The sequence below is a fragment of the Lipophrys pholis genome, assembly GCF_963383615.2.
Source record: "Lipophrys pholis genome assembly, chromosome: 6".
In the NCBI taxonomy this organism is placed as follows: Eukaryota; Metazoa; Chordata; class Actinopteri; order Blenniiformes; family Blenniidae; genus Lipophrys; species Lipophrys pholis.
In genome coordinates, this window is record NC_137629.1 from 31,792,016 (window position 1) to 31,817,834 (window position 25,819).

The following is a 25,819-nucleotide window of genomic DNA, read 5'->3' on the forward strand; positions in this document are numbered from 1 at the left end:
TGTGACGTAAGAATTTCAATAATCTCAAGTATAACCGACAATGTCAGAGAAGGTAAAGATACTGAGTGAGAGAATTAATGGAGTGAAACACACATATGACCAGTGGGCTTCTGGTGGATGGCTTATATGGATGGATGGATGGATGGATGGATGGATGGATGGATGGATGGATGGATGGCGCTGCATGCAACCCTTTGAAACAGTATAAACATACAGTTTGCGAGCTCCCTGCAGGATGGGTAATGCAGGCCCGTCTTCTGTTTGACTGGACCCGCTGCTGCACGGCCTCGGAGTGAAGGCCTCACTCGCTCGCCTCGCGTTCCGTATTCTGGCTGCCCGCCAACAATCTATACCGGAGGTCACAGTCCAGAAACGCCAACCAGCTACGTCCCTTTGCGAGAGCGCAGATGCAACCCCCGATAGGAGGGAAGCGAAAGCCCGAAATGGGAACAGACGATAGACCGTGTGGATATCGGTGACAGAATCGGTGACAAGGAACAGCTCTGGCAGAGTCCGCCGCTCGGCGCCCGGCTTACTTTTGAGAATGCGAAAGCGCTTTCACCGACGGACCACAGGCCTCGCGGCGATGCCCGCCCCCATCCATAAAGCTCACGGTGTCTCCCGCACAGAAGCGGCGTTGCCGTGATTAATGAAGGTAGAATAAACACTGCAACGATCTGCCGGTGGAACATAATCAAATACTGTGACGTTGTGTTATTATGGTTTCAGTTCACAAACTCAAATTTGAACTCTAAAAACACTCATGAAAGCATGTGAGACGACACTTTCTCTTTGGTTAACGCAGCCATTTGTAAAGCTTCAATTTATTTATTTTTTTAAACTTTAGTGATTAATTGCAGAGCCTATAGCCGGAGGAGAACGCAGACGATTAGAAATCATCCTGTCAGCCATTTCCTGTCCTGCTGTCCTCTGTTTAGTTGTTTCTGTGGGGCAGTCGTGACTGCAGCAAACAGAGCTGCTCTGCACTGCAGTGCAGAGTTATTAGACACTCTGTCGTCCCCACGAGCTTCAGCTTAACTCTGACTGAGACACCGAGGGAGAGAAAGCCAAGCACAACTTTATCTGTCAGGGTGGACTCACGAAATGTCTCGCGTCCGGCTGTAATTGGACGTCGTTCATAAACAAACTGGGACTTTGTGTCACAGACAGATTGCCCTCGATATGAGCCACTTTATCCAGCTTTTCTGCATTTAGTTTTTTTTTTTTATTATTATAGCTTGGTCATTTCACTTTCATTGATATTCCCCCAATTACGACTGCAACATTACAATAACTCCTAAAATTCAGACGCAACACAGAGAATCAACAAGTGTCTGTATGTCACGGTAGAAATTAGTGCTTCTTGTCCACCCAGGTGCATTAAGGTAAAAAATAAAATAAAATAAAGATGTTGATGATGGCAGACCACAATCATAATGGAACAATCCTTCACTGTAACACGGTTTAATTTCATTGAGCTCGTTACTCTTTTTGCCGTACATGTAAACAATCCAGAGAGCTGCACAGCTGCTGTCTCTCTGCTCTGTCCATCATAGCTTCATCTTCACTACAACTATTTTACTGAAAGAAAGAGGAATGCCTAATTTGTCCTGATCTGATTTAATCCTCTATATAGCAACATGAAAGATCTCAAACTATAAAGTAACACTCGCTGGATCTACAGTAGCTGAGCTGAAGTAACAGCCTAAATTCCTAACTGTACTTATTATAGCTTACTGTTTATTTTCATTCAGAAAGTGGTTAATCCAGCACTAACTTCAAGATAACAGAGCGTCTTCCTCAAAATGCTTGATGTAACATTTGTCTTTATATCAGGGGTGTAAAAGTCCAAAAAATTTAAAAGTTCAGCGTCCACAAATTTAATCTTGAGTGGACCAGACCAGTACAATTGTGCAATAAGAAGCTTTAAATGGGTCCGTTTATGCAGAATTCACTTCCTAAAGGTTTTCCAACAGTACTACAGGCTTGTTTCAGGTTTAAATAAGTGTGTTGCTCCAACCAGCCAATCAGAAATCAAACCCTATATAGCGTCATCGGGGGTTTAGCCAATCCCAATCAAGGTAGGCCCTCCCTTTGACTTCTCCCACAATTAGGCAGCTCTGCTCTGGCACATGGCACCACGAGAGGATGTACGTCCTCCTCTTCCCAAGATGGGCATGTGTGGGCGGAGCCAGTCCAGCTCACACAGACACAGCAGATTCTGAATGCTGGATGCTGGATGCTGGATTTGGGAAAATGAACATGTGAAAGTGTTGAATAGCAGGATAATATAAACAGGGCTTGGAGGCCAGTTTGATAAGGGCGAGGTATCTCGTTTTCACGGCAGCTTCACCTGAAGCGTTGTGTCCGCTGCTCCTAAAAAAATTGTTTACAAAAAATAAATATTTTATTAGAAACTTTCACAATTTGCTCGGTGGGTTGGCGGCCTGATGGGAGCCTCTTGCGAGCTGTTTTTGATCCACCGGCCTCATGTCACACAGCTCAGCTAACTTAAAAGATAAATATAATACAGCGATGTACGTCCGAACTGAGACACACTAAGATAAAACTTCTTATCATTTTAACTTAAAGTAACTCCACTCGTAGCTGTAGTCACTATATTCATTTTGGGTAACTGGCACTTCGCCCGTCATATTTACATTTGCACTACATTTCACAGATTTATTGATCCACTATCGCTGCTGTGTGACTCTAATTATATGAATCTGTTACATTCAAGTCCAACAAGCTCACACAAGGCTTGTTTGGCTTGTAAATTGTGAGGGGACACCTCTGGCTGATATATTCCTGAGCTATGAGCATCAATACAAACTGGGAGAGACTCCAGGCTCATGTGGGTGTCGTGTCACTGAGGGGAAAAATGTCCCAACCAATTCTAAAGTCTTTCTGTGATTTTTCTCAACCAAAAAAAAAAAAATAACACCCCAGTCAGCCACTATAGTGAGCTCCATCATACGTGTACTTACATTAGGATAAACCGCCAGGTGGATTGTATTCAGCATTCTTTCTTCTTTCTTCTGAGCGATGAGCAGAGAACAGAACACGACCCTCAGAGATATGCTTTCACATCTGCTGGAGGATGAATAGTTTACCTCCAAGCACTGATGACTCCATTTATCATGCAAAGTCATTCTTCATGCAAATATGTTTTTTTTTTGTTTTTTTTTAAAGTTACACATGTGCATTCTACTTTCTACTCTTTCTACTCCTCGACTTTGCAGTAAAATCATTTCCAGCATTAAAATGTTTGCAACCATTTATCAAATCTAACATTCATCAAAACATACAACTGATTATGACTTTTGCATTTCTGACGGATCAGAATGTGTCAACATGGTTAAAATCAAACTGATCTTTGATTGTGGAAGAAGAGCTGCGTGTTGTGCGTACGAGTAAGTTCCTGGTTATATTTCAGAAACGTTTCACGGTTACACAGCAACGTTTGGGAAACGACGTTCACGCAGAAGCGTCAGAAACGCGATGTAGTTTTAGTGTCGGGCCACCAGTGGGTGCTGTTTTTGAGAACGCAGAGAAAATACGCTATAAAGGTTAACGATGGGAAGCACACGGGCATTCGTATGGACAGACGATCCAAAGTCGGATTGTCATACGATGACTATCGGCGGGCCCTTTTTATTTTGGAAGAACCGAAGTAGTTTTTCTTCAGACTTCATGCTGCCGTCTGTTTGTATACATATTTAAAGGAACTAATGGTTTTGTCAATAGAGAGTCAGAAACGTTTGGCACAGCTGACACCTTTGGATATTGAGTTTCATCCCCCCCGTAAAAGCAGAGGAGCATCTTAGTATTATTTTTATAGACATTTATCTTGCTACAGGAGAAAGGTATCAAGCCATAACCAGGTTAAATGTTAGCATATACACATAAGCGATTTGTTTTTTCTGTCTATGAATCATGTTAGCTCAACAACATCTCGTAACGGCTCGGGGGGTTTTGACCCGGCGGTGATTCACAGAGCAGCACTGTTTGATGTTATATCACTGAACAGATGCAGGAAAAAAAACCCAGTCTGCTGCAACGTGTGATACGGTTGGTTGCCGCACAGATCCCGCATTTCGCCGGAGTTGTCGGGTAAGCCTCTTAAATGTCCTCATGAGACGGGCTGATCCAGGCAGCCGCATGCATCGCACCTGCTGCGACTCAAATGATTCGACTCGCGTTTCGGCACGAATTAAGAAAAGGTGAGAAAAGACACAATGCGGAAGGTCACGTCGTCCCCCGGGATCACATCCCTGCGGATCCACGTTCTGTCTATGCATTGATATCCCTTTGTCTTTGATAAGCAGAAAAAAATCCAACACTCTTCTGTTATTTCCCATCTGGGTGATGCTTCTATTCTCTGGATATTCAGGAGTTACAATATTAATTGTCTAATCGAACAATGAGTTTGCAACCTCAGGGGACCAAAGTCTTGCATTGGTTGTTCGCATAGGGGACAAAGACGAGATTATTCTCTTCTGTCATGAGCTTCTCTTCATAATGGCTTCTAGAAAAAAACCTACAATATCGATCTAAATGGATCAGACAGTAACTAAAGGACTGTCTTTTAGCACAGAATGAGAAATAACCACATACAGTAGCAGCATTTCAGCCGTCCGTACGCCTACAGAGCTCGAGCGTTATCAGAAAGTTGCGTTTTCATCCATTTACGTGACGTTTTTTTCCAAAATTTCCACCTTGGGAGGCGTTTTTAAAAAGTTTTCTGTGTCATTCGGAACACGATAAAAGTTTTTCATTTCCACTTGATAAAATCACGTAAACTGGGCCTGAATGTTACAAAATAAGACGAGTTTCAGACAAGAATGAAAACTGTTTCTCCTTGTAATTTTCCAGCATTAAATATGTCAAATAGTTTTTATTAGCTCATTTATTATTTTTTTTATTAGCATGTAACGACCTTCCTCTGTCCTCAGCCGTTTGAAGGAGCTTTGGGTTGATGATCCGTTCGGCCTCATGGAGCACAGAAACAAGGTCGCAGGTAACCTCCTCACTGCCTTTCCTTTTCTCCGCTCTTCCTCAGCTCTCTCTTTTTGTCATTCTCATGTAGGGAACTGTGATAGTAACAGGAAAGGTCATATATTTCCCAGCACATGAAAATAAGGGACAGACGAGAAAAGACAAACAAGCTCATCATCGGCCAGGAAATGGATGAAGTGAAGCTCATCAGATGTCATTTCAACATACTATCTGTCGTTTTCCTGCAGTCAACATATCTCTCAGGAGTCACATGCTTCGCTATGAAGCTTTCGAGTTACAAAACAGCACGTTTATTTCTCATCGAGTAGCAGGAGGAAGCTGTGTGAGTTATGGCCAGTACAAGCAAAGTACCTTATTCATGCCGAGTACAATTCTTTCCCAGTTTAAGAGCACGAGCTCTCGGAAATCGTCGATTCCCACTGCGAGATCTTTTCCACTCAACAGTTGTTCACGAGCACAGAACCACCGACGTGAATGACAGTATGAAACCTCAGTAAGGAAGTTGGATAAAATAAGACCTAAAAAGGGAGAAACTTTACAGCAAAAACTGGGGCGTGAACGATTGACCTGTCAGACAGCAGATATCATCAGAGCTTTAATATCATCGGTGTGTGTAACGCAGGTGGTGGACAGGCGGTAACTGTTGGAGGAGAGGACGTCCACGCCGTGTGCATTATGAAATGCTGATGAGGATGCATTGCTGAGGCGAGGAAGCCTGAGCAAACCCGCCGAGCGACTTCTGCTTAGAGACTGCAGCCAGCCCATGCACAGGCGTCCTATAAATAGTATTGCATCGCTTTCTCCGCTGTGGCTCGCAGGCTGGCGGCTCCGCAGTCACGACTGCCCCCCGAACGCTGCGAGAATGAGGCTAAAGCTCCCTTCACTCGGAGTACTGCAGCTGCTGCTCTCCCCCCTCCTTGCTTCTCTCCATCTCTCTCTCTCTCTCTCTCTCTCTCTCTCTGCAGTCACGGGTTCGTCCCTGCGTCAGAGCCCAGCTTTGCAAGCTCCGCTGATCACCACCACCGTATACGGCAATCCTTTGAGCTCCCAGCGTGGCCTTACGTCATGGAGACTTACGTCACACAGCGGTGACGACACACTCCAGATCATGTATCCATGCAAATAATACAGATACAGCATTCTGGAGGGTGGGGTGGTGGTGGTGGGGGGGGGGTGATGAATCTGGAGCTGCTCTGCCCCCTGTGGAGGCTCCAATGACAATCAGTTTTCATTATCCCGCGCTGGCGTCATGTTGTGTTTTGTAACAGTATTATGTATGGGCTCTAGGTGGGTGAATTAAATAAAGTGTGCTCACACAAACATGCAAATGGGTCGTGCAGCTGGCAGAAACTTTCACTTTGTCAGCTGTTGTGTAAGTTGGATTTGATGCATGTTTCCTGCAGCAATCCTGGCCAGTCGAAACTTTCCTGGCTCTCTTTCGTTCACATTTATCTGATGGCGTTTATCTACCGTGATACGATTGCATGTCAGTGCTCTGAGAAAAATACATTTTGGACAGTTTGGATGAAACAAAAGACCAAATCATTATTATCATCATTATCATGATGATCATTATTTATTTATTTTTGTTAAATTGTCATGATTTTTTTTGGTTAAAAAGAGAATTTGTTTCATTTAAAACATCTACTGAGGTTAAAAGATGTTCCTCTTGCTGGAAATATGGGATTTATAGCTCAAAACGCATCAGAAGGTAAAAGTGATACTAAACTACATGTCTCAACTACAATACAAGAAAACCTTTATCAAACTTTAATCTCAGAAAGCTCAATCTCCTGTTTACAGCTCCCACTAGTGGCCCTGCATGAAAACTACATCGTTTTCAGTGTTTCTGCCCTTTACTTATAAACCAATATCGTTTTCCAAATGTCCAAATGCAGACGTGAAACTTGGAACACTGACGGAGCCTAAATCTAAATCCAGTTTAACTTAAATCTCAATGTATTTTGTTCAAGCGACTTGACTTGATGAGAAATTAAAAAAAAAAAAAAGGATAATACATACGTAACTCCAAAATACATGAACTGGATGCAAACTCCTCGTAGAATCAGCAGCTATTTTTAGTTTGCAGGGAAAGATTGTGATTTTTGCCCTTTTTCTTTTCTCCTGAATTTAACACGATGATTACAAGCAGCAGGAAACCTTATTTTCTCTTGACAAAAATAACCAATGGGAGTATATTTCACCAGCTTCCTCTTGCTGCTGTCAGTCAAACGTTTGGTTTTAAATCCCCATGGCTGCAAGCAGTGATTTTTTTGGTCCGTCTAAAAAAATATATATATATAGTTTCCGGGAAAAATTAATCAGGGAGTCCAGTGAGTCTAACAAAACTACAACAAGATTGTCTTAGAACTTAAATTCTGATGAAAGTATTATAATCAAATATGCTGCACACATGCACCACAAACTGTAAACTAATGAAAACAACTCTTGATTTTACATGCAGATTGGAGACAAAAGGAAAAGTTAATATTGGGCCTATGAATGTTCAACAGTAGTAATTATCTCTACCCGGTATTGTAGGCTGAGGTCATTTGTGGGATTGTTTACTCGTGTAAATTGTGCTTGTTTTAGTTTTAAGCGTGTTTACTGGCCTTTCTCTTGGTTTATATGTCTGATCTTCTTCGGTGACTGACAGAAACACCGTTTTCTTCTGGATATACCTCAGCATTGTATATTTTCGGTGAACTCAGTGCCAGTGGTTGTGGCATTATAGACATTTTTAGTGTTTAGGGTGAATTTTGGTCTTGCACTTTTTAATGTTTTGGCTGAATGCTTGTCCCTTTTTCACATTTCTTTATTCCCCATTTTACTGCTTCTGCAGCATAAACTGCAAAAGCTATTCCTGTTAGAGTCCCACACCTCAATCTATGCCTTATTACTAATGCCCACATCACAGATGTTCCATCAACTTCACTGCTGAACTCATATAAATACATTTATCATCACACATTTTAAGATTCATTTCCCAGGAGAAATTTTTCCTCTACCTGTGTGGGTTTTCAGTTTCCTCTCACAACCCAAGGACTTGCTTGTTAAGTAAATTGGCGACTCCAAATTGTAGAAGAGAGTACTTATGTGTGTGTGTGTGTGTGAGTAATTGTGTCTGTGTTTGCTCTGTGATAGATGAGTGCCCTCTCCAGGAAGTCGCCTGTCTTTCACTTGATGTTATGTGGGAAAAGCTCCAACCTCCACACTCCGGTATTGAACAGGTATTCAAGATGGTATTCATCATGATAAAAATGTATGCTTATTTCTCTCAAATGATGAAAATATAATTATACTATATTGTTAGAATAAGTGGGTTACATGCATCTATTTAAATTTTATACTACTTTATCCACAGTTCAGGTTTCCAGAGTTTTGGACACACACACACACACACACACACACACACACACACACACACACACACACACACACACACACACACGTTCATATCTACAAGCAATTTAGTATCATAAATTCACCTGAAATGCATGTTTTTGGACTGGGAGGGAAGGACTTTTAGCATGCGTTCACTAAAATAAACAAATGTTGAAAAGCTCTGAGCCTTTGACTCGTGGTAGGATGTATTTACTTTGGGTTCTCTTGAATATATTACAACTGTAATTAAATCCAAATGTTTAAAATGGCAACACACTTGGAAACGGTTCTGTTATTTACAATTAATTAGGTAAGTGTACCATCCTTGAATCAGATCAGTGATAAAACCAGAAAAGGATGCATAAATGTGTTGTGAGCAGATGTAGTACAAACAGATCTCCACACAAATACTATTGTACTCATCAGGAGTTCAAAGTATTTTTCACAAACAGCCTGGACATCTCTATGTCTCCTGGCGTTAACCAGGAAGATGGCAAAAGGTCACAGACACGACAGCATTTCAAGTGAAAACGCATCGTTTTAGCGTTTTCATTTCAGAAAAATTTTGTGTTTACACGGCAACGGTTTGAAAACGACGTCTGTTTATACAGAAACGCTGAAGATGATGTAGTTCTAATGTTGGACCACGAGTGGGTGCTGTTGTTTGTTTTTTTTTAATGAATCCACACATACATACGAGATATGAGAACAATGGGAGAACATGAACATTCTTATGGAAAGACGACCAAGTCAGATTGTTATATGGCGCGTATGTGCAATAGCAAAGTTGCATTTTCCCTTGTTTACATGGAGATGGGGTCTTGGCCTTTCGAAAAGTTCAGTGGTTCTGAGCACCGTTGTCGTGCAAATGGAAACCCGAAAGGCAACGGAAGTTTTGTGTTTTCGCTTCATGTAACAGGGGCTGAACTCGACTGTCAGCTCAGTCAAAACAGGAGCCAGTGTTAGTGAAAACAGCGTTTTATCTTTACTACTCGCAGTACCTCTGAAGCAGTGCCACATTTTGTCACCATTACCTACAGTTACAATAAAACACCGTTGAGTGTGAGCACTAAACTCACGATCAGTCCAAGTTGCCAGGTGTCTTCAGGGATATTTACAAGCTTTTCACACTTGAACTGACACGCTTGAAGTCGTAACTAAAGGTCCCGTCTCATTGACATTAAAAAAAAACAACTGTTCTTAATGTACAACGAAGCAGAGACAAGCTGTAGTTCACCGAGAAGTGACAGAGCAACATTTCACATAAGGTATTCACAGCGACGCCTCTATCTTACAAGCAAATGTTCTCCGTTTCTTTTTGATCCACATTTGCATAACAGAGTTATTATTTCTGACTATCTGACAACAAGCACAAACAAACCCAGACAATCGTGTCAGCGCGGCAAATGTCACGAGAGGTGTGAATAATACAAAATAATTTGACTCACTGACTTGAGATAATATTTGTCGAGAAATTGGAGCCTTTTTCTCTTCCGAGCCACAAATGAAAGAAATCAGCTTCGTGTCTGTCCAGCTTGATCATTTGAAACGTCCTGCACACTCAAGCTGTGGGCTTGTATTTAATATTCACACTTTTTTTTTTTTTTTTTTTTTTTTCAGTATCTCACAAAAAGTAGAGATTCCCGATGACACCTGAATACGTCACGAGATTGAACGTATCTAATAGGAAATGGAGAAAAGCAGGACAAGTCGATCAGCAAGTTGAATTCCAGTATTGACATGTATTGAAATGGGAAATGACCGTTTAACAACCAATAATGAAATAATGGATAATAACATAATAACTGCCAATAATGTAATAATTTTTGGCCTTTTTCGATGTTATAAAGCGGATCATGTAATAACTTGCCAATAATGTAATAAGATCATTGATCCATTATTGTTATAACATTCAAAAAGAATTGTATTACATAAATGAAAGAGTATTGAAAACAATACGCAGCCAAGTAATAATAATACATAAATAAAGGAATGCTCCGTACCAATAATATACTTTGTTCCCAGTTTTTGTGCAGTTTTCTTATGAAAAAATATTGTATTATTCTTTTACATTATTGGCGTTATTACACTCACAATGATAAAATGGGGAAATGTCATTGGGTATTACAGGCCTTAAAGTCAGTTGAATAGTTTAATTTGATTCAACCAAACATTTCCCACCAAACAAAAAGAGACGCAGCGTTTCTCTGCAGGACGGTGCGACTGTGGCGTCTCTAACTGAGGTGACAGGTCTTTGACTGTGACTGGGCTGCACTTGCTGCAGTAGAAAGAAAAGGAAAAGGACAGAAAACAGGAGGGGGGAAAAGAAGGAAACAAAGAAGAGGAGTTAATTTAAGGTGAAAACATAATAATATACATTAAGAAGTTATTGAACTCTCTCTCTCTCTCTCTCTCAGCTGAGGTGTAGAATAAACCTCGATATAGCTCAGACCTACGTTGAAAAAAACCCCCAAGAAAACGTCCCACCTTGTCTTTCAGCAGCAGCTTTCTGAGCTTCCTCTTCCTTGGCCTTCTTCTCCGCATCGATCACGGCCATTTTGGCTTCGTGCTCCTCCTTCAGGGCGTTCCACTCCTTCCTGTTGTTCAGCAGGCGGTCCAGCATGGGGGTGATCTCCACGTGGAAGCGGCTGAACTCCTAAGGGGGGGGAACAAAAAAAATTTTAAAAAATCCAGCGCAAATCAAATCACAGCCAATCAATACAGCTTTATTCAGTCTGAACTGTTACCGCTGATTCAATTATGTTAGTATAAAACTAACACGGAATTTCCCAAAGTCGATTCCAGTAATCCAGTTGAACACCTAAACCGGCCTGAAATAAAGTTACTCTGCTCAAAAGTCAATGGCAGCTCACAATTCCATCAATTCCCAGAGAAAGGAGCCGTTTTAAGGTGTAAATGTACCTCCAGTTTCTGATGTTTATGTTAAAGTGAAAATTCAGCAACAGAAAAGAAATTACTTAGACGTAGTCTTGTACATCTGAAACTCACGCCGATGTTGAGGGAACATCAGGGTTCGAGTGGCACAAGAAAATCTATTTTTTTTCATTAAATATTGAAAAAAATGTAATTGATACTGCAACTACTTTTTCTTCTTGCTGCTCCTTATCGTAATGTTTTGTTTTATAACCACTGTGTTGTGATTGTTGACATTAAATTGGTGTCCGAGCGGTGTGAATCCTCGCCTTGTACACGAAGGCGCAGACGAAGTCGATGAAGCCGCACTGCAGCTTGGGCAGGTCCGCCGCTTTGTTTCTGTCCATCATTGGCTGGAAGAGAGAGGAGCGGGAAAACACGTGAGAACAACCTCCCCTCTGATCATCCAGTCACGTGTCTGTTCTCGTCGAATTTTAATAAAGCCAAAGAAATTTACAGTCACAGTGACTTGATTCAAATTTGTACCGAAACGTGCTGAATGAGTTAAAACTTCAACAGAGGGAACAAAAGATGGGAATTCACAGTATTAGTAATGGATGCGTTTAGAGGCTAGAAACACTGTGGGGAAGCATAATATTGATTGTACTTAATGCGTTCAATAACCCAGTTATTTCTTTTTCATTTTTATTCACACAGTTTTATATACTGATTTGACTGTTTCTGCTGAATAAATGATGTTTCTTTTATCTATTCAGTATGTCTACATATTACTTTATACAGTTCAATGTGCTTTGAAATATAAATGAGATAAACGACGGTTGACAGTATTTTTACTGTAGTTATTTTATAAGTTATTATACATAATAATGGGGGGAAAAATGTGATTGAAAAGCATTAGCCTGTTCTCTTTGTTCCTGAAGGGTTTTCTCTTGCTTCTTCTTGAATGTGTTTTCATAAGATCTTAATGATGGCTGGTTAATGCAGAGAGGCGTTCCAAACCCATCTAATATGTAATTAAAAGAATAAGCCGATCACTGTTCAGTCACGTACTGAACATACAAAGCCAAAACGCACTAGTCCTCTGCTTCATATGCTCTAGACCAGGGGTGTCTAACATAAGGTTCCCGGGTCAAAACCGGACCGCAGGAAGCTCCAATCTGGGAAAAACCACCAAACAAATTGAACAAATAAATTTTTTTTTAAAAAGAAGGTAAAAACATACATAATGCAACAGCTATAGGAGACGTTTTCTGGACATTTTACTGTATTTTGCACCAGAAAGTATCACTAAAATCAGGTTTATGTTGAGATTGTAGTCATTTTCCATAGTAATTGTTAGTTTTTTGCAAAAATATAGACATTTTCAATACTTATACTCTACACCCCGACAAAGAAAAACTTTAAAGTTTAAATTTAAAGGTACTATTCTACCGGCCAAGTCCACGCAAGATGAAATTAGGCTTTATGTGGCCCCTGAAGTCAAATGTGTCTTGGCATATGGACCTGAATCAATCTCTAAAAAGATGTAAGTATAGCGTGAAGCCCTGACAGTTCCAGGATTGCTTGTTTTTGTTTGATTGAGGATATCAATTAACTCCTGAAATCAGACTCAAGTTTTATTTTCGTAGACTTACTGGCATCATCGTCTGTCTCAAAGAGAGAGATTTTGTTAGAATATTACAGAAAATGTTCCTTAAAGAAGCAGTTGGTGTTTCTATGTTTGTTTACTTGAAGAAATTTCTCACTGCCTCATTAGTATAAGTTGAATGAATCATGTAAGTTCGCGTCACACTATTGTTCTGGAAGTGACGACGACCTGCATGCTGGCCTGTATAAATCCAGTTCTAAGCTGTCACGCTGGGAGCAAAATGCCGGCTGAGTTTTTCCCTCCTACACTCGGTATAAAGCCGGTCCAGAGCCTGTCAGACCGCAGCGAGTCACAGGATCCACCGCTGGGAGAACACAAACTGATCAAAATGAAAAGTTTTCCCCGCTGACACAGATGCTATTAAATTTAGAGCACCGTGAGGTGAGAGAGTGGAGGATGGTGCTTCTCACACTTCGAGTGTCTGAAGGACATGAGGGAATGAAGCAGAGCGAGGGCGAGAGGCAGAGCTGGGGAGGCCACGGTCGGCTGGGTCGGGGCCACGGCGGCCGCTCTCCTTGTACCAGCGCTCCGAATAATGGCTGAAGACAGCCGCCACAGGGAACTGACTCCGTTCTTTCTTTGCGTCTGCTAAATTCATCTCTGTCTCCTTCTTTCTCATCCTGTCCTCCCTCCTCTCCATCTTAAATTGACGCCCCAAGGAGAGTCTTTTCCCGGCTTAATTCCCATCATTCCTGTCCTCCCACCAAATCCACTTATTCTCCTTCAGAAAAAAAAAACCAAAACTTCAAAAATAAGTGACACCAAAGAGCAAAGAGGAGCATTTAAATGTGGGTTCCCTGTGGTTCAGGCCCCGCTTCAAGTGAAAATAAATAGTTTTTGAATTCTCGTTTCGGAAAAGTTTTGCGTTCACACGGCAACATTTTGAAAATGACGTTCGTTGTCAATTGCAGGAGAGGGTGTAGTAAGCACGTTAGGCCACTAGCGGGTGCTGTTGTTTGCTTTTGTAAGGAAACCACACACACGTGTGTGCAGAGAACAAAATTATATAAACAATAACGGATTCGTATGACGAGATGACAAAGTTAGATCGTTATTCCGGTGACTGTCGACTTATTGTCGTCCTGGAGAAGAACTATTTACTACGGCAGTCGTGTAAACCGACGCCCGAGACGCAACGAGAGTTTTCCATTTCCGCTTGACAAAGCAACTTTTTGAAAAAGACTCCAACTCTGTTTCCGTGACAACGGGAGAAAACGCAACTTCTCTGAAAAACAAACACTTATTTGCTTGCACTTCACTTTTTGGGTCAAAATACCAGCTTTCAGTCCTCATCAAATAGTTTGATGAGGGAACATCAGGTCACGATTCCTGTTCTGTCCCAGCCGACTTCCAGGCAGTGTGAACACATTATCCTACTTTTTAATTTAAGTTTATTTTCAACTGTCCATTCTCTATTTCTGAATCTTTATTCAATATTCTATACCTTTATTTCTCTCCAATATGATGAAAGAACATTAATATTTCTTTTAATAAAGAATCAGGTCAACCTTTCAACATAAAACCATGCCAGCCTAAGGTTTGTGAAAATGAGAAACAGCACTCAGGTCATGGGTGGGAGACAAGGTTTTGTTACTGATCTTTTGAAAAGAGGGGATTAAAAATAGAAGAGCTGCTGCTCTGGAGGTGTCAGGACTTTTTGTGTTTTTGCTGAAGGACTCTTCAGCAGGACGCCTCCATTCATCCCTCCAAACCATGTGTCCAGCACCCCTCACTCTTCCTTAACCCCCCCACCACCACCACCACCACCACCACCACTCCGAGTCCTTACGATGGGCTGCTGCTCCAGGACGGTCCTCTCCAGGTCGCCCTGCTCCCAGAACTCTGCTGCTACAGACAACGCCACCTAGAGGATGAAGCGGGATGAGAAACAAGTTCAAATCAGTCAACCCACTTTCCTTTAAGTGAATAATTAAGCGTTGTGGTATCTAGATTTAGTTCTGGGGTCACATGAAGCCCAGTTTGATCTCAACCTGTTTGGACCAGTAAAATTATCCCATATTATAAGATAATAATCTCCAAATAGAGACGACTCCCCATAAAAACCCTCTTAAAATGTTCTCTTTTATTGCACTTGCACAACCTAAAATGTCTTTTGAAATGAGGAATAGGCCTGTCCCTTCTAAGAGTATACTATACTATATATAGTATATTATACTATATACTATACTATACGACGCACGTCCTGAAGCTCAAACCGTGCTGTGTTTACAGCAGCTGCTCGTATTGGATGAAAGGTTTTTTCTCTTTTTCCAAACTGTAAAACAATTTAAATGTTAAAACTGTGAATGGGATACCTTTCTGTCCTGAATTATACTAAAATATTGAAATATATTGTAATGTGATATGTGGTGAAAAATATCCTACAATTCCATTTGTGGCATGCAATTAAATATTTCATGGTATGATTTCATGTTTTTCCATATTTTACTGATTATTACAAGCGTAAAGCAGCAATGCCAACAACACAAACTAAAATTGGCTCAAAACAATAAGGACATTTGTGTCGGGTAGATTATTGCTCTGTTGTAACGATGCTTCTTGCTATTTAATCTTATACCGTTGGATAATTGTGTTTGTTTCTTGTGCAAACGGTGCCACATTTCGAAGGAACACATGTTTGTGGGACGAACACTTGAGCTGAGTTCTGCTTAAAACCTCTCGGATCAGTGAAATCGCTCTTCCTCAAATTGAATCAACACTTTTAGTTAGAAAAGAATGTAAAGAGATGAGTTAGGAAATACAGTTAAATACAGTTTATTATCCTCAGGTGAAGAGAATGCAACTTTTATTAGACTCAGAATGAGTGAAGATGCACGGCTCTGATCTTTAATCGACTGCAGCACATTTAAATATCATGGAAAAATAAGTTCATGTGATTTTATAAATTAGAAACAGACTCAATTGTATCCTGATATTAAAGTTTTGTCAACTGCATGATCACTTTGGAGGCATTGATTCAAAACACAGAAAGCTATAAAGCCAATGTAGGAGTCTGACTTGAGCAGGAACTCCTCTGGTACATATTGTAGAAAAGTAATCCCATAAAGCTCCCACAATGCGCCATAAATGTAAATCTCATTTGTGTGCTGATGGGACGAAAGCCTGTTTTGTTTGCCTCTACGAGTTAAAAATGGAGCCATTTGATATGTGACGAATACGTCAGGATAGAAACCTTATTTAAGACAGTTAGTCATCAAGCTGTTTTTTGGAGGAGGGTTTTTTTGGAAGGGGGGGGGGGGGGGTATATAACGACCACGAGCTGCTATAGCCTGTAGACATATATTCAATGTGGGTGGGAAGCAGGCTTGAGTGAACAGTGTGAAATATTAGCCATAAAGATGTCAGCAGAATATCTTGTGAGGAGTGGGAACGACTTTTTGTGTCTCCATAAGATCTCGGAGAGAGCTGTGTGTCATCAGTTAATAAAAAAAATGTTATGAGCTTAAATGACAGACTTGAGCAACAATAGCTGCTCACATCAAGCTCCCACCATTCAACATAAGGTTTCATCCCCACCATCTCTGCTGCTGATCATCACCTAAACCAGAGTTTTAAAGCTCCCACGGCTGCAGTATGCAACCATTACATCCAGGGTGCAGGTCTACTTTTAGGGTAGGAGTTAGTCATCAAACTATTTTGGAAAACACAATTCACAGGAGGGCAAGCGGATGCGAGGAAGAGACATCCTGACAGTGTGTGTGGGTTGCAGAGCTGACTCACTCGGTGCAGACAAAGGTGAAATCAAACCAGAATATTTTTTTTTAAATAAAACGCCCTTCAAAAAACAAACGCACAAAATCGTAATTGGTGGCAGGGAGGAGGGAGAACTGCACCAAAGTTATATAAAAACCTTCTCTGGGAATGGTGGGAATTTCACTCTGAACGCTGGTGATCGATATGCATCTGCAGCTCGCAGTAGATTAATTACAGCGAGGTGTAATTCACCCCTCACATTCCGCTCTAATCAATGATGATCCACAAAGTAACTAAGCAGCTATAAGAGGGAGGTATCATCCCACATCTATAACAGATAGGGCTGTCTCATGACATTTATGCTGGAGCCAATTTCACTAAAATACTCATCTCATACATCTGCTTTTTAGAACAAAACATCCATTTACATAAACAACTCACTGAAGCCTCCGCAATAACAGGGTGACAGCACATAAACATGTTTGGACCAAACTAGAAAAGATAAATTAAAAATAAAAAAAAGTGGAATTTATGAACTCTCCCTGCTCTCCGTGAATAGTCGTTGGTTTTATTATCCCTTCAATGTGTCACTTTCTTATTTTATGACAAACCATGTATCAGGACAAGCGGCCGAATTTGATAAATCCCACATTTCCTCTTGTAATTTAAAAAGATGACATGTTTATTAAAGTGGCACTGGACATTTAGATACGGCCAAACCACGATTCATCATTTTCTCACTAAATTCTCACAACGCTGCTGTTGTTTCGCCCTTTTAACATCACATTTGATCAAAAGTGATCATAACACGAGTGCAACTAACAAACTCCATACAGAAACATACCATGAGGCAACTGTTTTGGCAATTATTTCAAATTACACTAGTGAAGACATGAAGTTGGGATTTTTGTTATTTTAATTTGTGTTAATTTAAGAACATCTACAATAGCGAGTATTTTAATGAGTGTCGTAAACAAAATTTCTGCAAGGCATTACAACGACCGTAGCTCACCCTGGACTAGCACAACATGCAATGTACTGCAACCAGAGCAGTATTCTCTATTTAACTACAAAATAGAACATATAAGAAAACAATCCTGCATGCACAGTTATTAAATTCCATTTATGTGAAATGTGTGTTTCTACATGTTTGAAAAAAAAAAAAAAAAAACGTTTTAGAGGAGTTACAGTATTGGATGTCCTCATGGGAAACATAAAACTTTCTAAGTTAGTTTGCAGCAGTGTGATCTTTAATTTTATAAAAACAAACGGCTCCCTGACAGAGGGATTTCTTAAATTTCTCCTCTTTACTGAGATGATTTCTGGAGGTCCAGGCGGACGACTTGTAGTCTCACAGTATGACAATGACACAAGAAAAGTGTACGTCATGACTGTGACTTCTTTGTCGCCACATTCAGAGAGGGAAGAGAGGAAGGATTATTTTATTTGTGCAACGCAAAGCACCGATTCTGGAAATCTTCCAATCTTCAACACAATAACCGCCTACCTCATGTGAGATAATTAGTCTATGTTTGTTATGAATGACATTATGCAAATAGTAAAAGTTAAGTCACAGTGCATTATGTTGATGCAGCAGCTGCAACAAGTTGATCTTTTGAGAATATAAAATCACAACACTGTCTTAGTAATACGGGCCATTTAACTGTAAAATATAAGAGTGAATATGTTGTTTTTCCAGAAAGTAAGTGGTCAGTTCTGTGGACACATAGTTCGAATGTCCCTGGTTGGACTTTCTGTGCGTGTTTTCCACATGCACAGTGCAAAAACATGCATTTCAAAACGCATATTTGCGAATGTAGGTGTGCGACTGTCCGTTATTGGAAAAACAATATTTGGAGTTTTGTTGTTGACCAGTGTCAGTTTGACTGAAGATAAAATCTGGAGCTAAAAGATCAGTTTTATTCACTGGACTGTACAAAGAACAAAGTCCAGAGGTTGGTGTACAAAAACAAGTATCTATTTTTTTCCCCATCTGTTTATTATGTTAATTGACTCCCAGGTCCAAACCTCCTGTCCTGGAAATACGACTGAATATTATCCAGACTTTTAATTCTGTCCACATATTTTAAACTATTAGTGCCCTCTTGTTCTATTTGGTTGTATTGTGGGACCGATGATGATGCAGGCATCGTGTATGAGGGTATGAAGCAGGCTCTTAGTGAAACGTAGCATGTCTCCAGTCAAGTGCAAAGAAATAAAAGTAAAAAATCACCCTTCAGCACAGAGCTGTCGATCAGCCGTCCCTGCTGATAGGCCCGTGTGTGAGGGCTGGATGAGAATGTGTGCATTACATAGTTTAGTGGAATGAAATGCTGAGCCTGCCACGCAGTGATGAAGGGAATGAGAAGCAGCAGGTTGCTTTTGATGCATGAGACCGTCAGGAATCGCTGCCGAGCGCCGCTGAGGAAAAAAAAAATGGCAGCGCTGACAAAATGTCATTCTCCGTCTACTCCATCAGCGGTCCGGCTCTCACCGAGCCTCTCCTGGTGCCCCGTGTACGAGTGCGAGTCCCACTACTGTGAACGGCTGGATGTTAGAGAGGCTGGAGTGCCAATTTACAAACACTACTGTGAAGCACGAAAGGGACCTTATGTGGCGTTTGTGCCGGCGCCGTACCTTGCTCTGGACCTCCCACGGCTTGGCGATGGCCGACAAGTCGCAGGCCGTCATCATCATGGCCCTGGAAACACAACACATGACCGTGACTAGATCCACACGTGGCAACGTGTCGACGTCTTTTCGCGTGCAAGCGCCTACATGACGATCTCCTTGCGAGTGGTCTCCAGCATCATGTATTTGGTCCAGTCGTTCCAGTTCTCGTAGGTCTTGGACTGATCCACGATCTTCTGGAACATCGTTCTCTTTCTGCGGAGAAACAACACAGCAGAAAGAATTCTGTTTTCTATATTTCTCTGCAGGTTTACTCAGTTGAAATCGAATTACTCTGAAAAGTCATAATTTGTCATTACAAAACAAATGTATTACAAACTACAGAAAATGGCTTAAAAAAATGTAATATTAAGATGATGTTTGGATAATATACTGAAGATTTGCTTGCCACAATTTGCTAGAATGGTTTATTCACAACTTCCTACAGGTATGAAGAGTAGAACAGACTGTGAGCCAGTTACAGCAATATATATTACATTAGTAGGAAAAACATATTAGAGTCAACAAGTATTGTTTAAAAAGTGATGCTGTCGCACTGACTTGAAGTAGAGAGCCAGGTCGGTGGCGATGATGGCGATGTCCATGAGGTGGATGACGGTGTCGTGCTGGCGGCGGTTCAGATTCTGATAAATGTTCAGCGACTGAAGCAGGAGAAAGGTCGAGACAGACACAAACTATCAGTGAGTTTAAGGAAACAACACAGCTGTGTTTGGACGGGATGGACCGCGTGCCGCGGCTCTGGCAGGACTTTTAAGAAGTGAATGGAGTACAATATCCATTTCATCTCGACCTGAGTGCCTCACTAACAAAAGCAAGAGCGAACTCCGTCTTTGGCGTGAGGGATGGGAGGAGCAAAAGCCAAGAAATGATGAAGCTGAATATACATTTTCTTTCTCTAGTTAAATGAAATGGGGATCGTGAACAGCACTGAAAAGGGAAATTACAGCTGAGATTAAGCTGCAGCTCCTGCAGGCTGACGCCAGTGACTCATGGGACGTGTTACTGAATGATGGGCAGACAATAATCTTTTTTTATAGTTTTACATAAATATTCTGGAAGTTACAGAGAGGAGAGGATAAGTCACCAGCTCGTTCTTTCTATTGCTTTGCAATCGCTGATATGTACATAAGAGTGCTTTACTGTATGTGTGTGTGTGTGTGCTGCAGCATCACCTCATCCCTCAGTAAAGTCTTGCCAAACTCCAGATGGTGTCTTTCCAAGATGGAGGATCCGTGAAGCTTCGCCAGAGGATTACCAGACCTGGAAACACACACACACACACACACACACACACACACACACACACACACACACACACACACACACACACACACACACACACACACACACACACACACACACACACACACACACACACACACACACACACACACACACACACACACACACACAAAAGGACAGCATAATGGGAGGCTACGCTGTGATAAATCATGCATGTAAAACCCAGGGTGGGCCCGGCCCGCTGTGTCCCACAGCTAATGGCGGCTCTCATTAGCTCATCCATCAGCAGGTGGAGCGGCGCAGCTGGAGGTGGATCTGGTCAATATCAACTCATCGACGCTCTCGGCGCGCAACGTTCGCCTTCACCTAAAGTGCTGAGGTCAGCTCGCGTGTGCGCACGGGAGGAGTGACGGCCTGTCGCTTCAAGTCAATCAAAGAGTGTCGGGACGACTGCAAAGATGAGATGGATGTAACTCGCGGAGCTGGAAGTGGGTCACCGATCCATCACTGGACGTAACTTCTGAACTTATTGGAAACGCAAAAACTTTAGTGGGGAAGGAAAAGAAATGGTTTGAATGTACTCAAGGTGTAAAAGTAGGCCTTTGAAGGACATTTGCATCATGTCCTTATTTTGAGCGAGAAATCTCTTAAATAGGACGATGAATGGAGACGGCTGCTCTCTTTTAAACATGCAGCTATTAATTCTTCTTGTCATAGACATCCCATTCAAAAAGTGCCTCATCTTCATGAGTCAGTCACCGTATCTTGTTTGTTTTTTCGTTTTTATTTCAGATAATCATATTGTATTTTTACATCCGTCTTGTTTGACACATAGACAGATACTAAAGGATCACATTTTGGATGGATTTAAAAAAAAACAACTAAACATTAAATAAATCAAAAACCTTGTTCTTATTGGGTTTATTTTCATTTTAATGTGGTGAAAGTGTTAAAAATGAATCCATGCTTCTGCCTCTCTTTGCAGGATAACTTAAACTTTCAATATCCGGCGGTTCTGCAAAATGAATGTGTGTTTTTGACAGTGCATGAGAGCTCATGGTACCACACTGGTGAATCTCGTCTGTGATTGAGTGGTTGTACTGCAGAAGTCCTTTAGGCAAAGCCAATGAATAATATATGGAGGCAAAGCTTTAATGCCTCTGCTTTATGGTAGCTTCTGAATTTTGCAGATATAATAGAACAGTCCAATAGTTATACTATGAGAAGTATGCATGCTAATTCCTAATAGGATATGATAAGAAGTATAAGTCAAAATAAAATAATTAGATATAAATAAAAGTCTCGACAGTGTTTTTAAACTTTGTATTAGTTTGAACTGCTGCAACCCTGCACCACCATTAGATCCAGAGCTTTTTGATATTCTCACATCTATAATACATTTGAAATATGTGAGAAGTAAAATATGCATTTGTCTGGAAACAAACAAATATAACGAAGCTTGATTAAAAGTTACAAAATCAGAACTATCGCAAAACACTAAAGTGTTTACATTTGGATCGTAGTAAATAGTGAATTATTCTTCCGTCTGTTGCTCCCGGATTAAAAACTGTCAATGTGAAACACTTTACAAACTCAGGAGTTTAACTGAAAACTACAATTGAAGCTGGTTTTTACTTTATTTGCTCAGCTTGCTTTTATGATGACTTCGGCGGTTTACTTCAGCTGTTTCATTACATCCACAATATAGAGCATCTTCCTCCTGCTAGCTGATGTAACTTCCGCTGAACTTCACCAGTAAATTAGTGATTTCATTGAACCACATGACGCCAACAGCTCAGCTAAAGTCTAAAAGCAATATGACAATAAAAACGTGCAGATTAGGGCCCCGTTTACACAATAACACTTTGTAAACTGTGTTTGTTTACACGGAAACGGCAGAAAAGATGAAAACGGTGTAGGTATCCCGTAATGCCACTAGTGGGTGCTGTTGTTTGTTGTAAAACCAGGAGGATATGGACTGGGACTCACGATACTCTACTGAGCATGTGCAGAAGAACATGAGGCCACAATACGTACAAGTAGTAGTAGTAGCGTTTCAGAAAAGTTGCGTTTACATGGAGATGGAGCACGGATGTTTTAGTTTTTTTTGAAAGTTCCAAATTGGGAGCCATTTTAAAAAAAGTTGTATTTTCGGTGACTCCGAGCACTATTGTTGTGTAAACAAACACCCAAAACGCAACGGAAACGTTCCTGGTGGAACATCCTAGTTAAAAGTGAGAGAATTTTCACGTATGTCAAGGACGCAATAAAATCAACGGTTGTATATTTGTCTGTTAGTAAGATTACGTCAAAACTACTGCGTGAATTTTGTTTTCACCACAGATAGATATTAGTACATGGAAAATTCCAAGACATTTTTGAGGTGATCCAGAATCTGGGTACAGTTTCTAGTCTATTAAGGTTTACGTCAAAACTACATGACAGATTTTTACCAAATTTCTGTTGTAACTAGTGATATTACTTCACTACTGTTTGTAGAAGTAATCAGCAAATCACAAGTGAAGGAATCAAACGGTCTCATCGAATGTCTCTCTCATCCCTCGGACAGCTCTTACTTCATCTGGTAGAGGTTGTTGGTTCCTCTGTGGTCGATGTCATGACAGAGGCCAGCGGTCACCATGGCCATACACTCCAGGTCCGTATAGTAACGCTTCAGATCACCTGTCTGAAAGCAAAGCACACGGAGAGGCTCAGTAATGAGGTCGGATTTATTCACACTAAGATCCTCACAAGCGCACAGAGACACAGCAGATCACAAATTAGCACATGAATTCACACAACAGCAACAAAAAGCACCCACACAGTAAATAATACAGGTCGACTTTCTCTGGGTTTCTTATTAATGGCCAGCTCAAGCAACACCGACTCGATTTTCCTTCACAGACACACTCCATTATCTCTCTCTTACACTCCCCTTCTCCCACATACAAACACAGCAACACGCATGATTGCATGCCGCGGTACAATTCGAATGATACCAGGAAGGAGGAAGAGGAGGTTGGTGGGGCAACGAAGAAAGATAGAAAAGTGTGCTTATCGCCTTGAATTAGAGACAAGAGGAGGAACGGTTGCAATGGAAGTGATAGAAGAGTCAGTGAGGAGGATGGAGAGGCTGAGAGCAGAGGGATTGATGAGCACTCAGGGAGGGAAGATGGAAGGCGGTTTCTGTGTTACCATCAGCAGGGTGAACATGGTCTGTCCCACGTTGAAGCCGTGTCTCCAGTTGTGGTAGGTGATCCTCCTGTAGCCTTTACTGAGCGAGTATATGAACCTCGTCAGGACCTGAAGGAAAATACGTGTCGTCGGTTTATGCAGAAGTTGCTGAACATCCGAGATGTAATCGTGAGAGACGTATGGACGAATATCATGGGGCGTCTTTGGATCGAGACAACCTTCTGTCCTCAACACGCAAGACAACGAGCCTTTGTGCCTGGCAGCAAATGGAGCAATACCCAACCAGGGCTTAGAACCTAATTGGTTTTCATTTTCTCTCACTCATGTTACTTTTTTGATTCGAATCAGAGCAATCCCATGATAATATATAATCTATAATATAATCTCATAACCGCCCCGACGCTATCGTCCAACTTTCACATCAAGTCACATTGAGACATTTGAGGGGATTTGTAATGGTTTGACTGGAAATGTATCGAGAACGTATTTGAAGTTAAAATCCCGTTTAGATGCAACAACATATATCTTCTGATGGTCATTACAAGGAAGTGGCTTAAACATTATACACCTACTGAAACCACCCAAAGAAGATTTCAATATTCTAAAGCCTCGTTTTCATGATTCATGTGAAAACTAATTGTTTTTGTTTCAGAAAAGTTTTGCTTTTCCAACATTTTGACATTGACGTCCGTTTCCACAGACTGAGAGGAAGTCTGAAAATAATGTAGTCCTCCTGTAGGGCCACCAGTGGGCGCTGTTTTTTTTTTTTGTTTTTTTTGTAATGAAACCCCATGCGCAGAGCAATCTACTCAGGCATGCGCAGAAGAACTATTCATTAGACTTGAGGTGCGAAGTAGCAGCGTTTTCAAAAAGTTGTGTTTTCAGTGACTCTGAGCACCATCGTCGTTTTCTGTTTTCACTTGTCGTGTAAACGAGGCTAAGACGTCATCGTGACAGCTTGAACTCAACAGAAGGATTCCAGCATGGAGCAGAGAAAGCCCTCACCCACCTCTCTGGGAATGTGAAACTTGTCCACCACCTTCAGCTCGTAGTACATCTTGATGCCACACTTCACCAGCTCCAGCTCGGTGTGGTGAAAGTCGTAGAAGTGGAACTCGAAAATTTCAGCTTTCTTTGAGTTCGGCAAAACCTCAGACTGACGACAAAAACACCAAATACAATTAATTCAAGTTGTGTCCTGCGGTACCGAGATTTTTATATTATATTATATTTCTGTTTGGTTCAAATAAAGGCGAGAGCTTCAAAACTTAATTTACAGTAAATGTTAAGGTACATTTGAAAAATGATTTTGTTCTGCTTCATTTTTAATCCCTTCATCACTAAACATTGTTCAATCAGGAATCAGAAGATTCTTTATTCAAATAAGTCTTGTACATTTGAAAAATATCTAAAACGCACTACGGCTTTAATATATTTTTCATTATTCATTCATTATTGAGCTGTATTTATTTATCCACCCTTAATTCAGTCAAGTCACTGAAAAACAGTTTTTTCCTTCTAGAAAATGTACTTCTTTGAGTTTTAGATGTATTCTTTATTCAATAGTATAGAATATGACAACCAAGCTATCCACAATATCTTTTATAATCAAACTGCACAAAAACTGCAAATAAGTATTGTATTTCCAAAATATGCAGTTTTATTCATGCATTGTTATATTTATTGTAAGCTATCGTATATTCAAGGGATTTTTTTTTTATTAATTCAGTAATGGACTAACAAGATAAATATAATGTAACTTAATTAATTATATGTAAAGTGTTCTTACAAGATGAGCTCAGACGTTTCATTACACTAACGGAAGGATATTACATTCTGAATCGGACAAATGATTTTCATATTGTCACTTGTTCTGCCACGACGCCATCTTTGATTTCCCAGAAACCCTTGCGGCAGGTTTCCCCAAGATGAGTTAGTGAAGCATTCGTTTGATTGTAAACATATCGACTTCGGGGGTTAGAAATTAGTGGTAACGAGCGGCGACAGTCTTTTTTCCTCTTTCAGGAAGTA

General features: G+C 40.8%; 1 protein-coding gene across 3 annotated transcripts in view; it reads right to left on the reverse strand.

Annotated features, from left to right (window-relative positions):
* Positions 1-9,079: 9,079 nt before the first annotated feature.
* pde6a (phosphodiesterase 6A, cGMP-specific, rod, alpha) overlaps positions 9,080-25,819 on the reverse strand; it is a 35,792-nt gene continuing 19,052 nt past the window's right edge. For all 3 annotated transcript variants that reach the window (XM_080465390.1, XM_080465389.1, XM_080465391.1), the window contains exons 14-24: positions 24,798-24,944; positions 23,789-23,896; positions 23,170-23,279; positions 20,524-20,611; positions 19,892-19,992; positions 19,439-19,546; positions 19,298-19,361; positions 14,736-14,810; positions 11,607-11,690; positions 10,891-11,059; positions 9,080-10,681 (exon numbers count right to left, since the gene is read on the reverse strand). In XM_080465390.1, the coding sequence (XP_080321516.1) occupies positions 10,638-10,681; positions 10,891-11,059; positions 11,607-11,690; positions 14,736-14,810; positions 19,298-19,361; positions 19,439-19,546; positions 19,892-19,992; positions 20,524-20,611; positions 23,170-23,279; positions 23,789-23,896; positions 24,798-24,944 (1,098 nt within the window). In that variant the 3' untranslated portion in view covers positions 9,080-10,637. The remainder of the gene's footprint in view (positions 10,682-10,890; positions 11,060-11,606; positions 11,691-14,735; positions 14,811-19,297; positions 19,362-19,438; positions 19,547-19,891; positions 19,993-20,523; positions 20,612-23,169; positions 23,280-23,788; positions 23,897-24,797; positions 24,945-25,819) is intronic.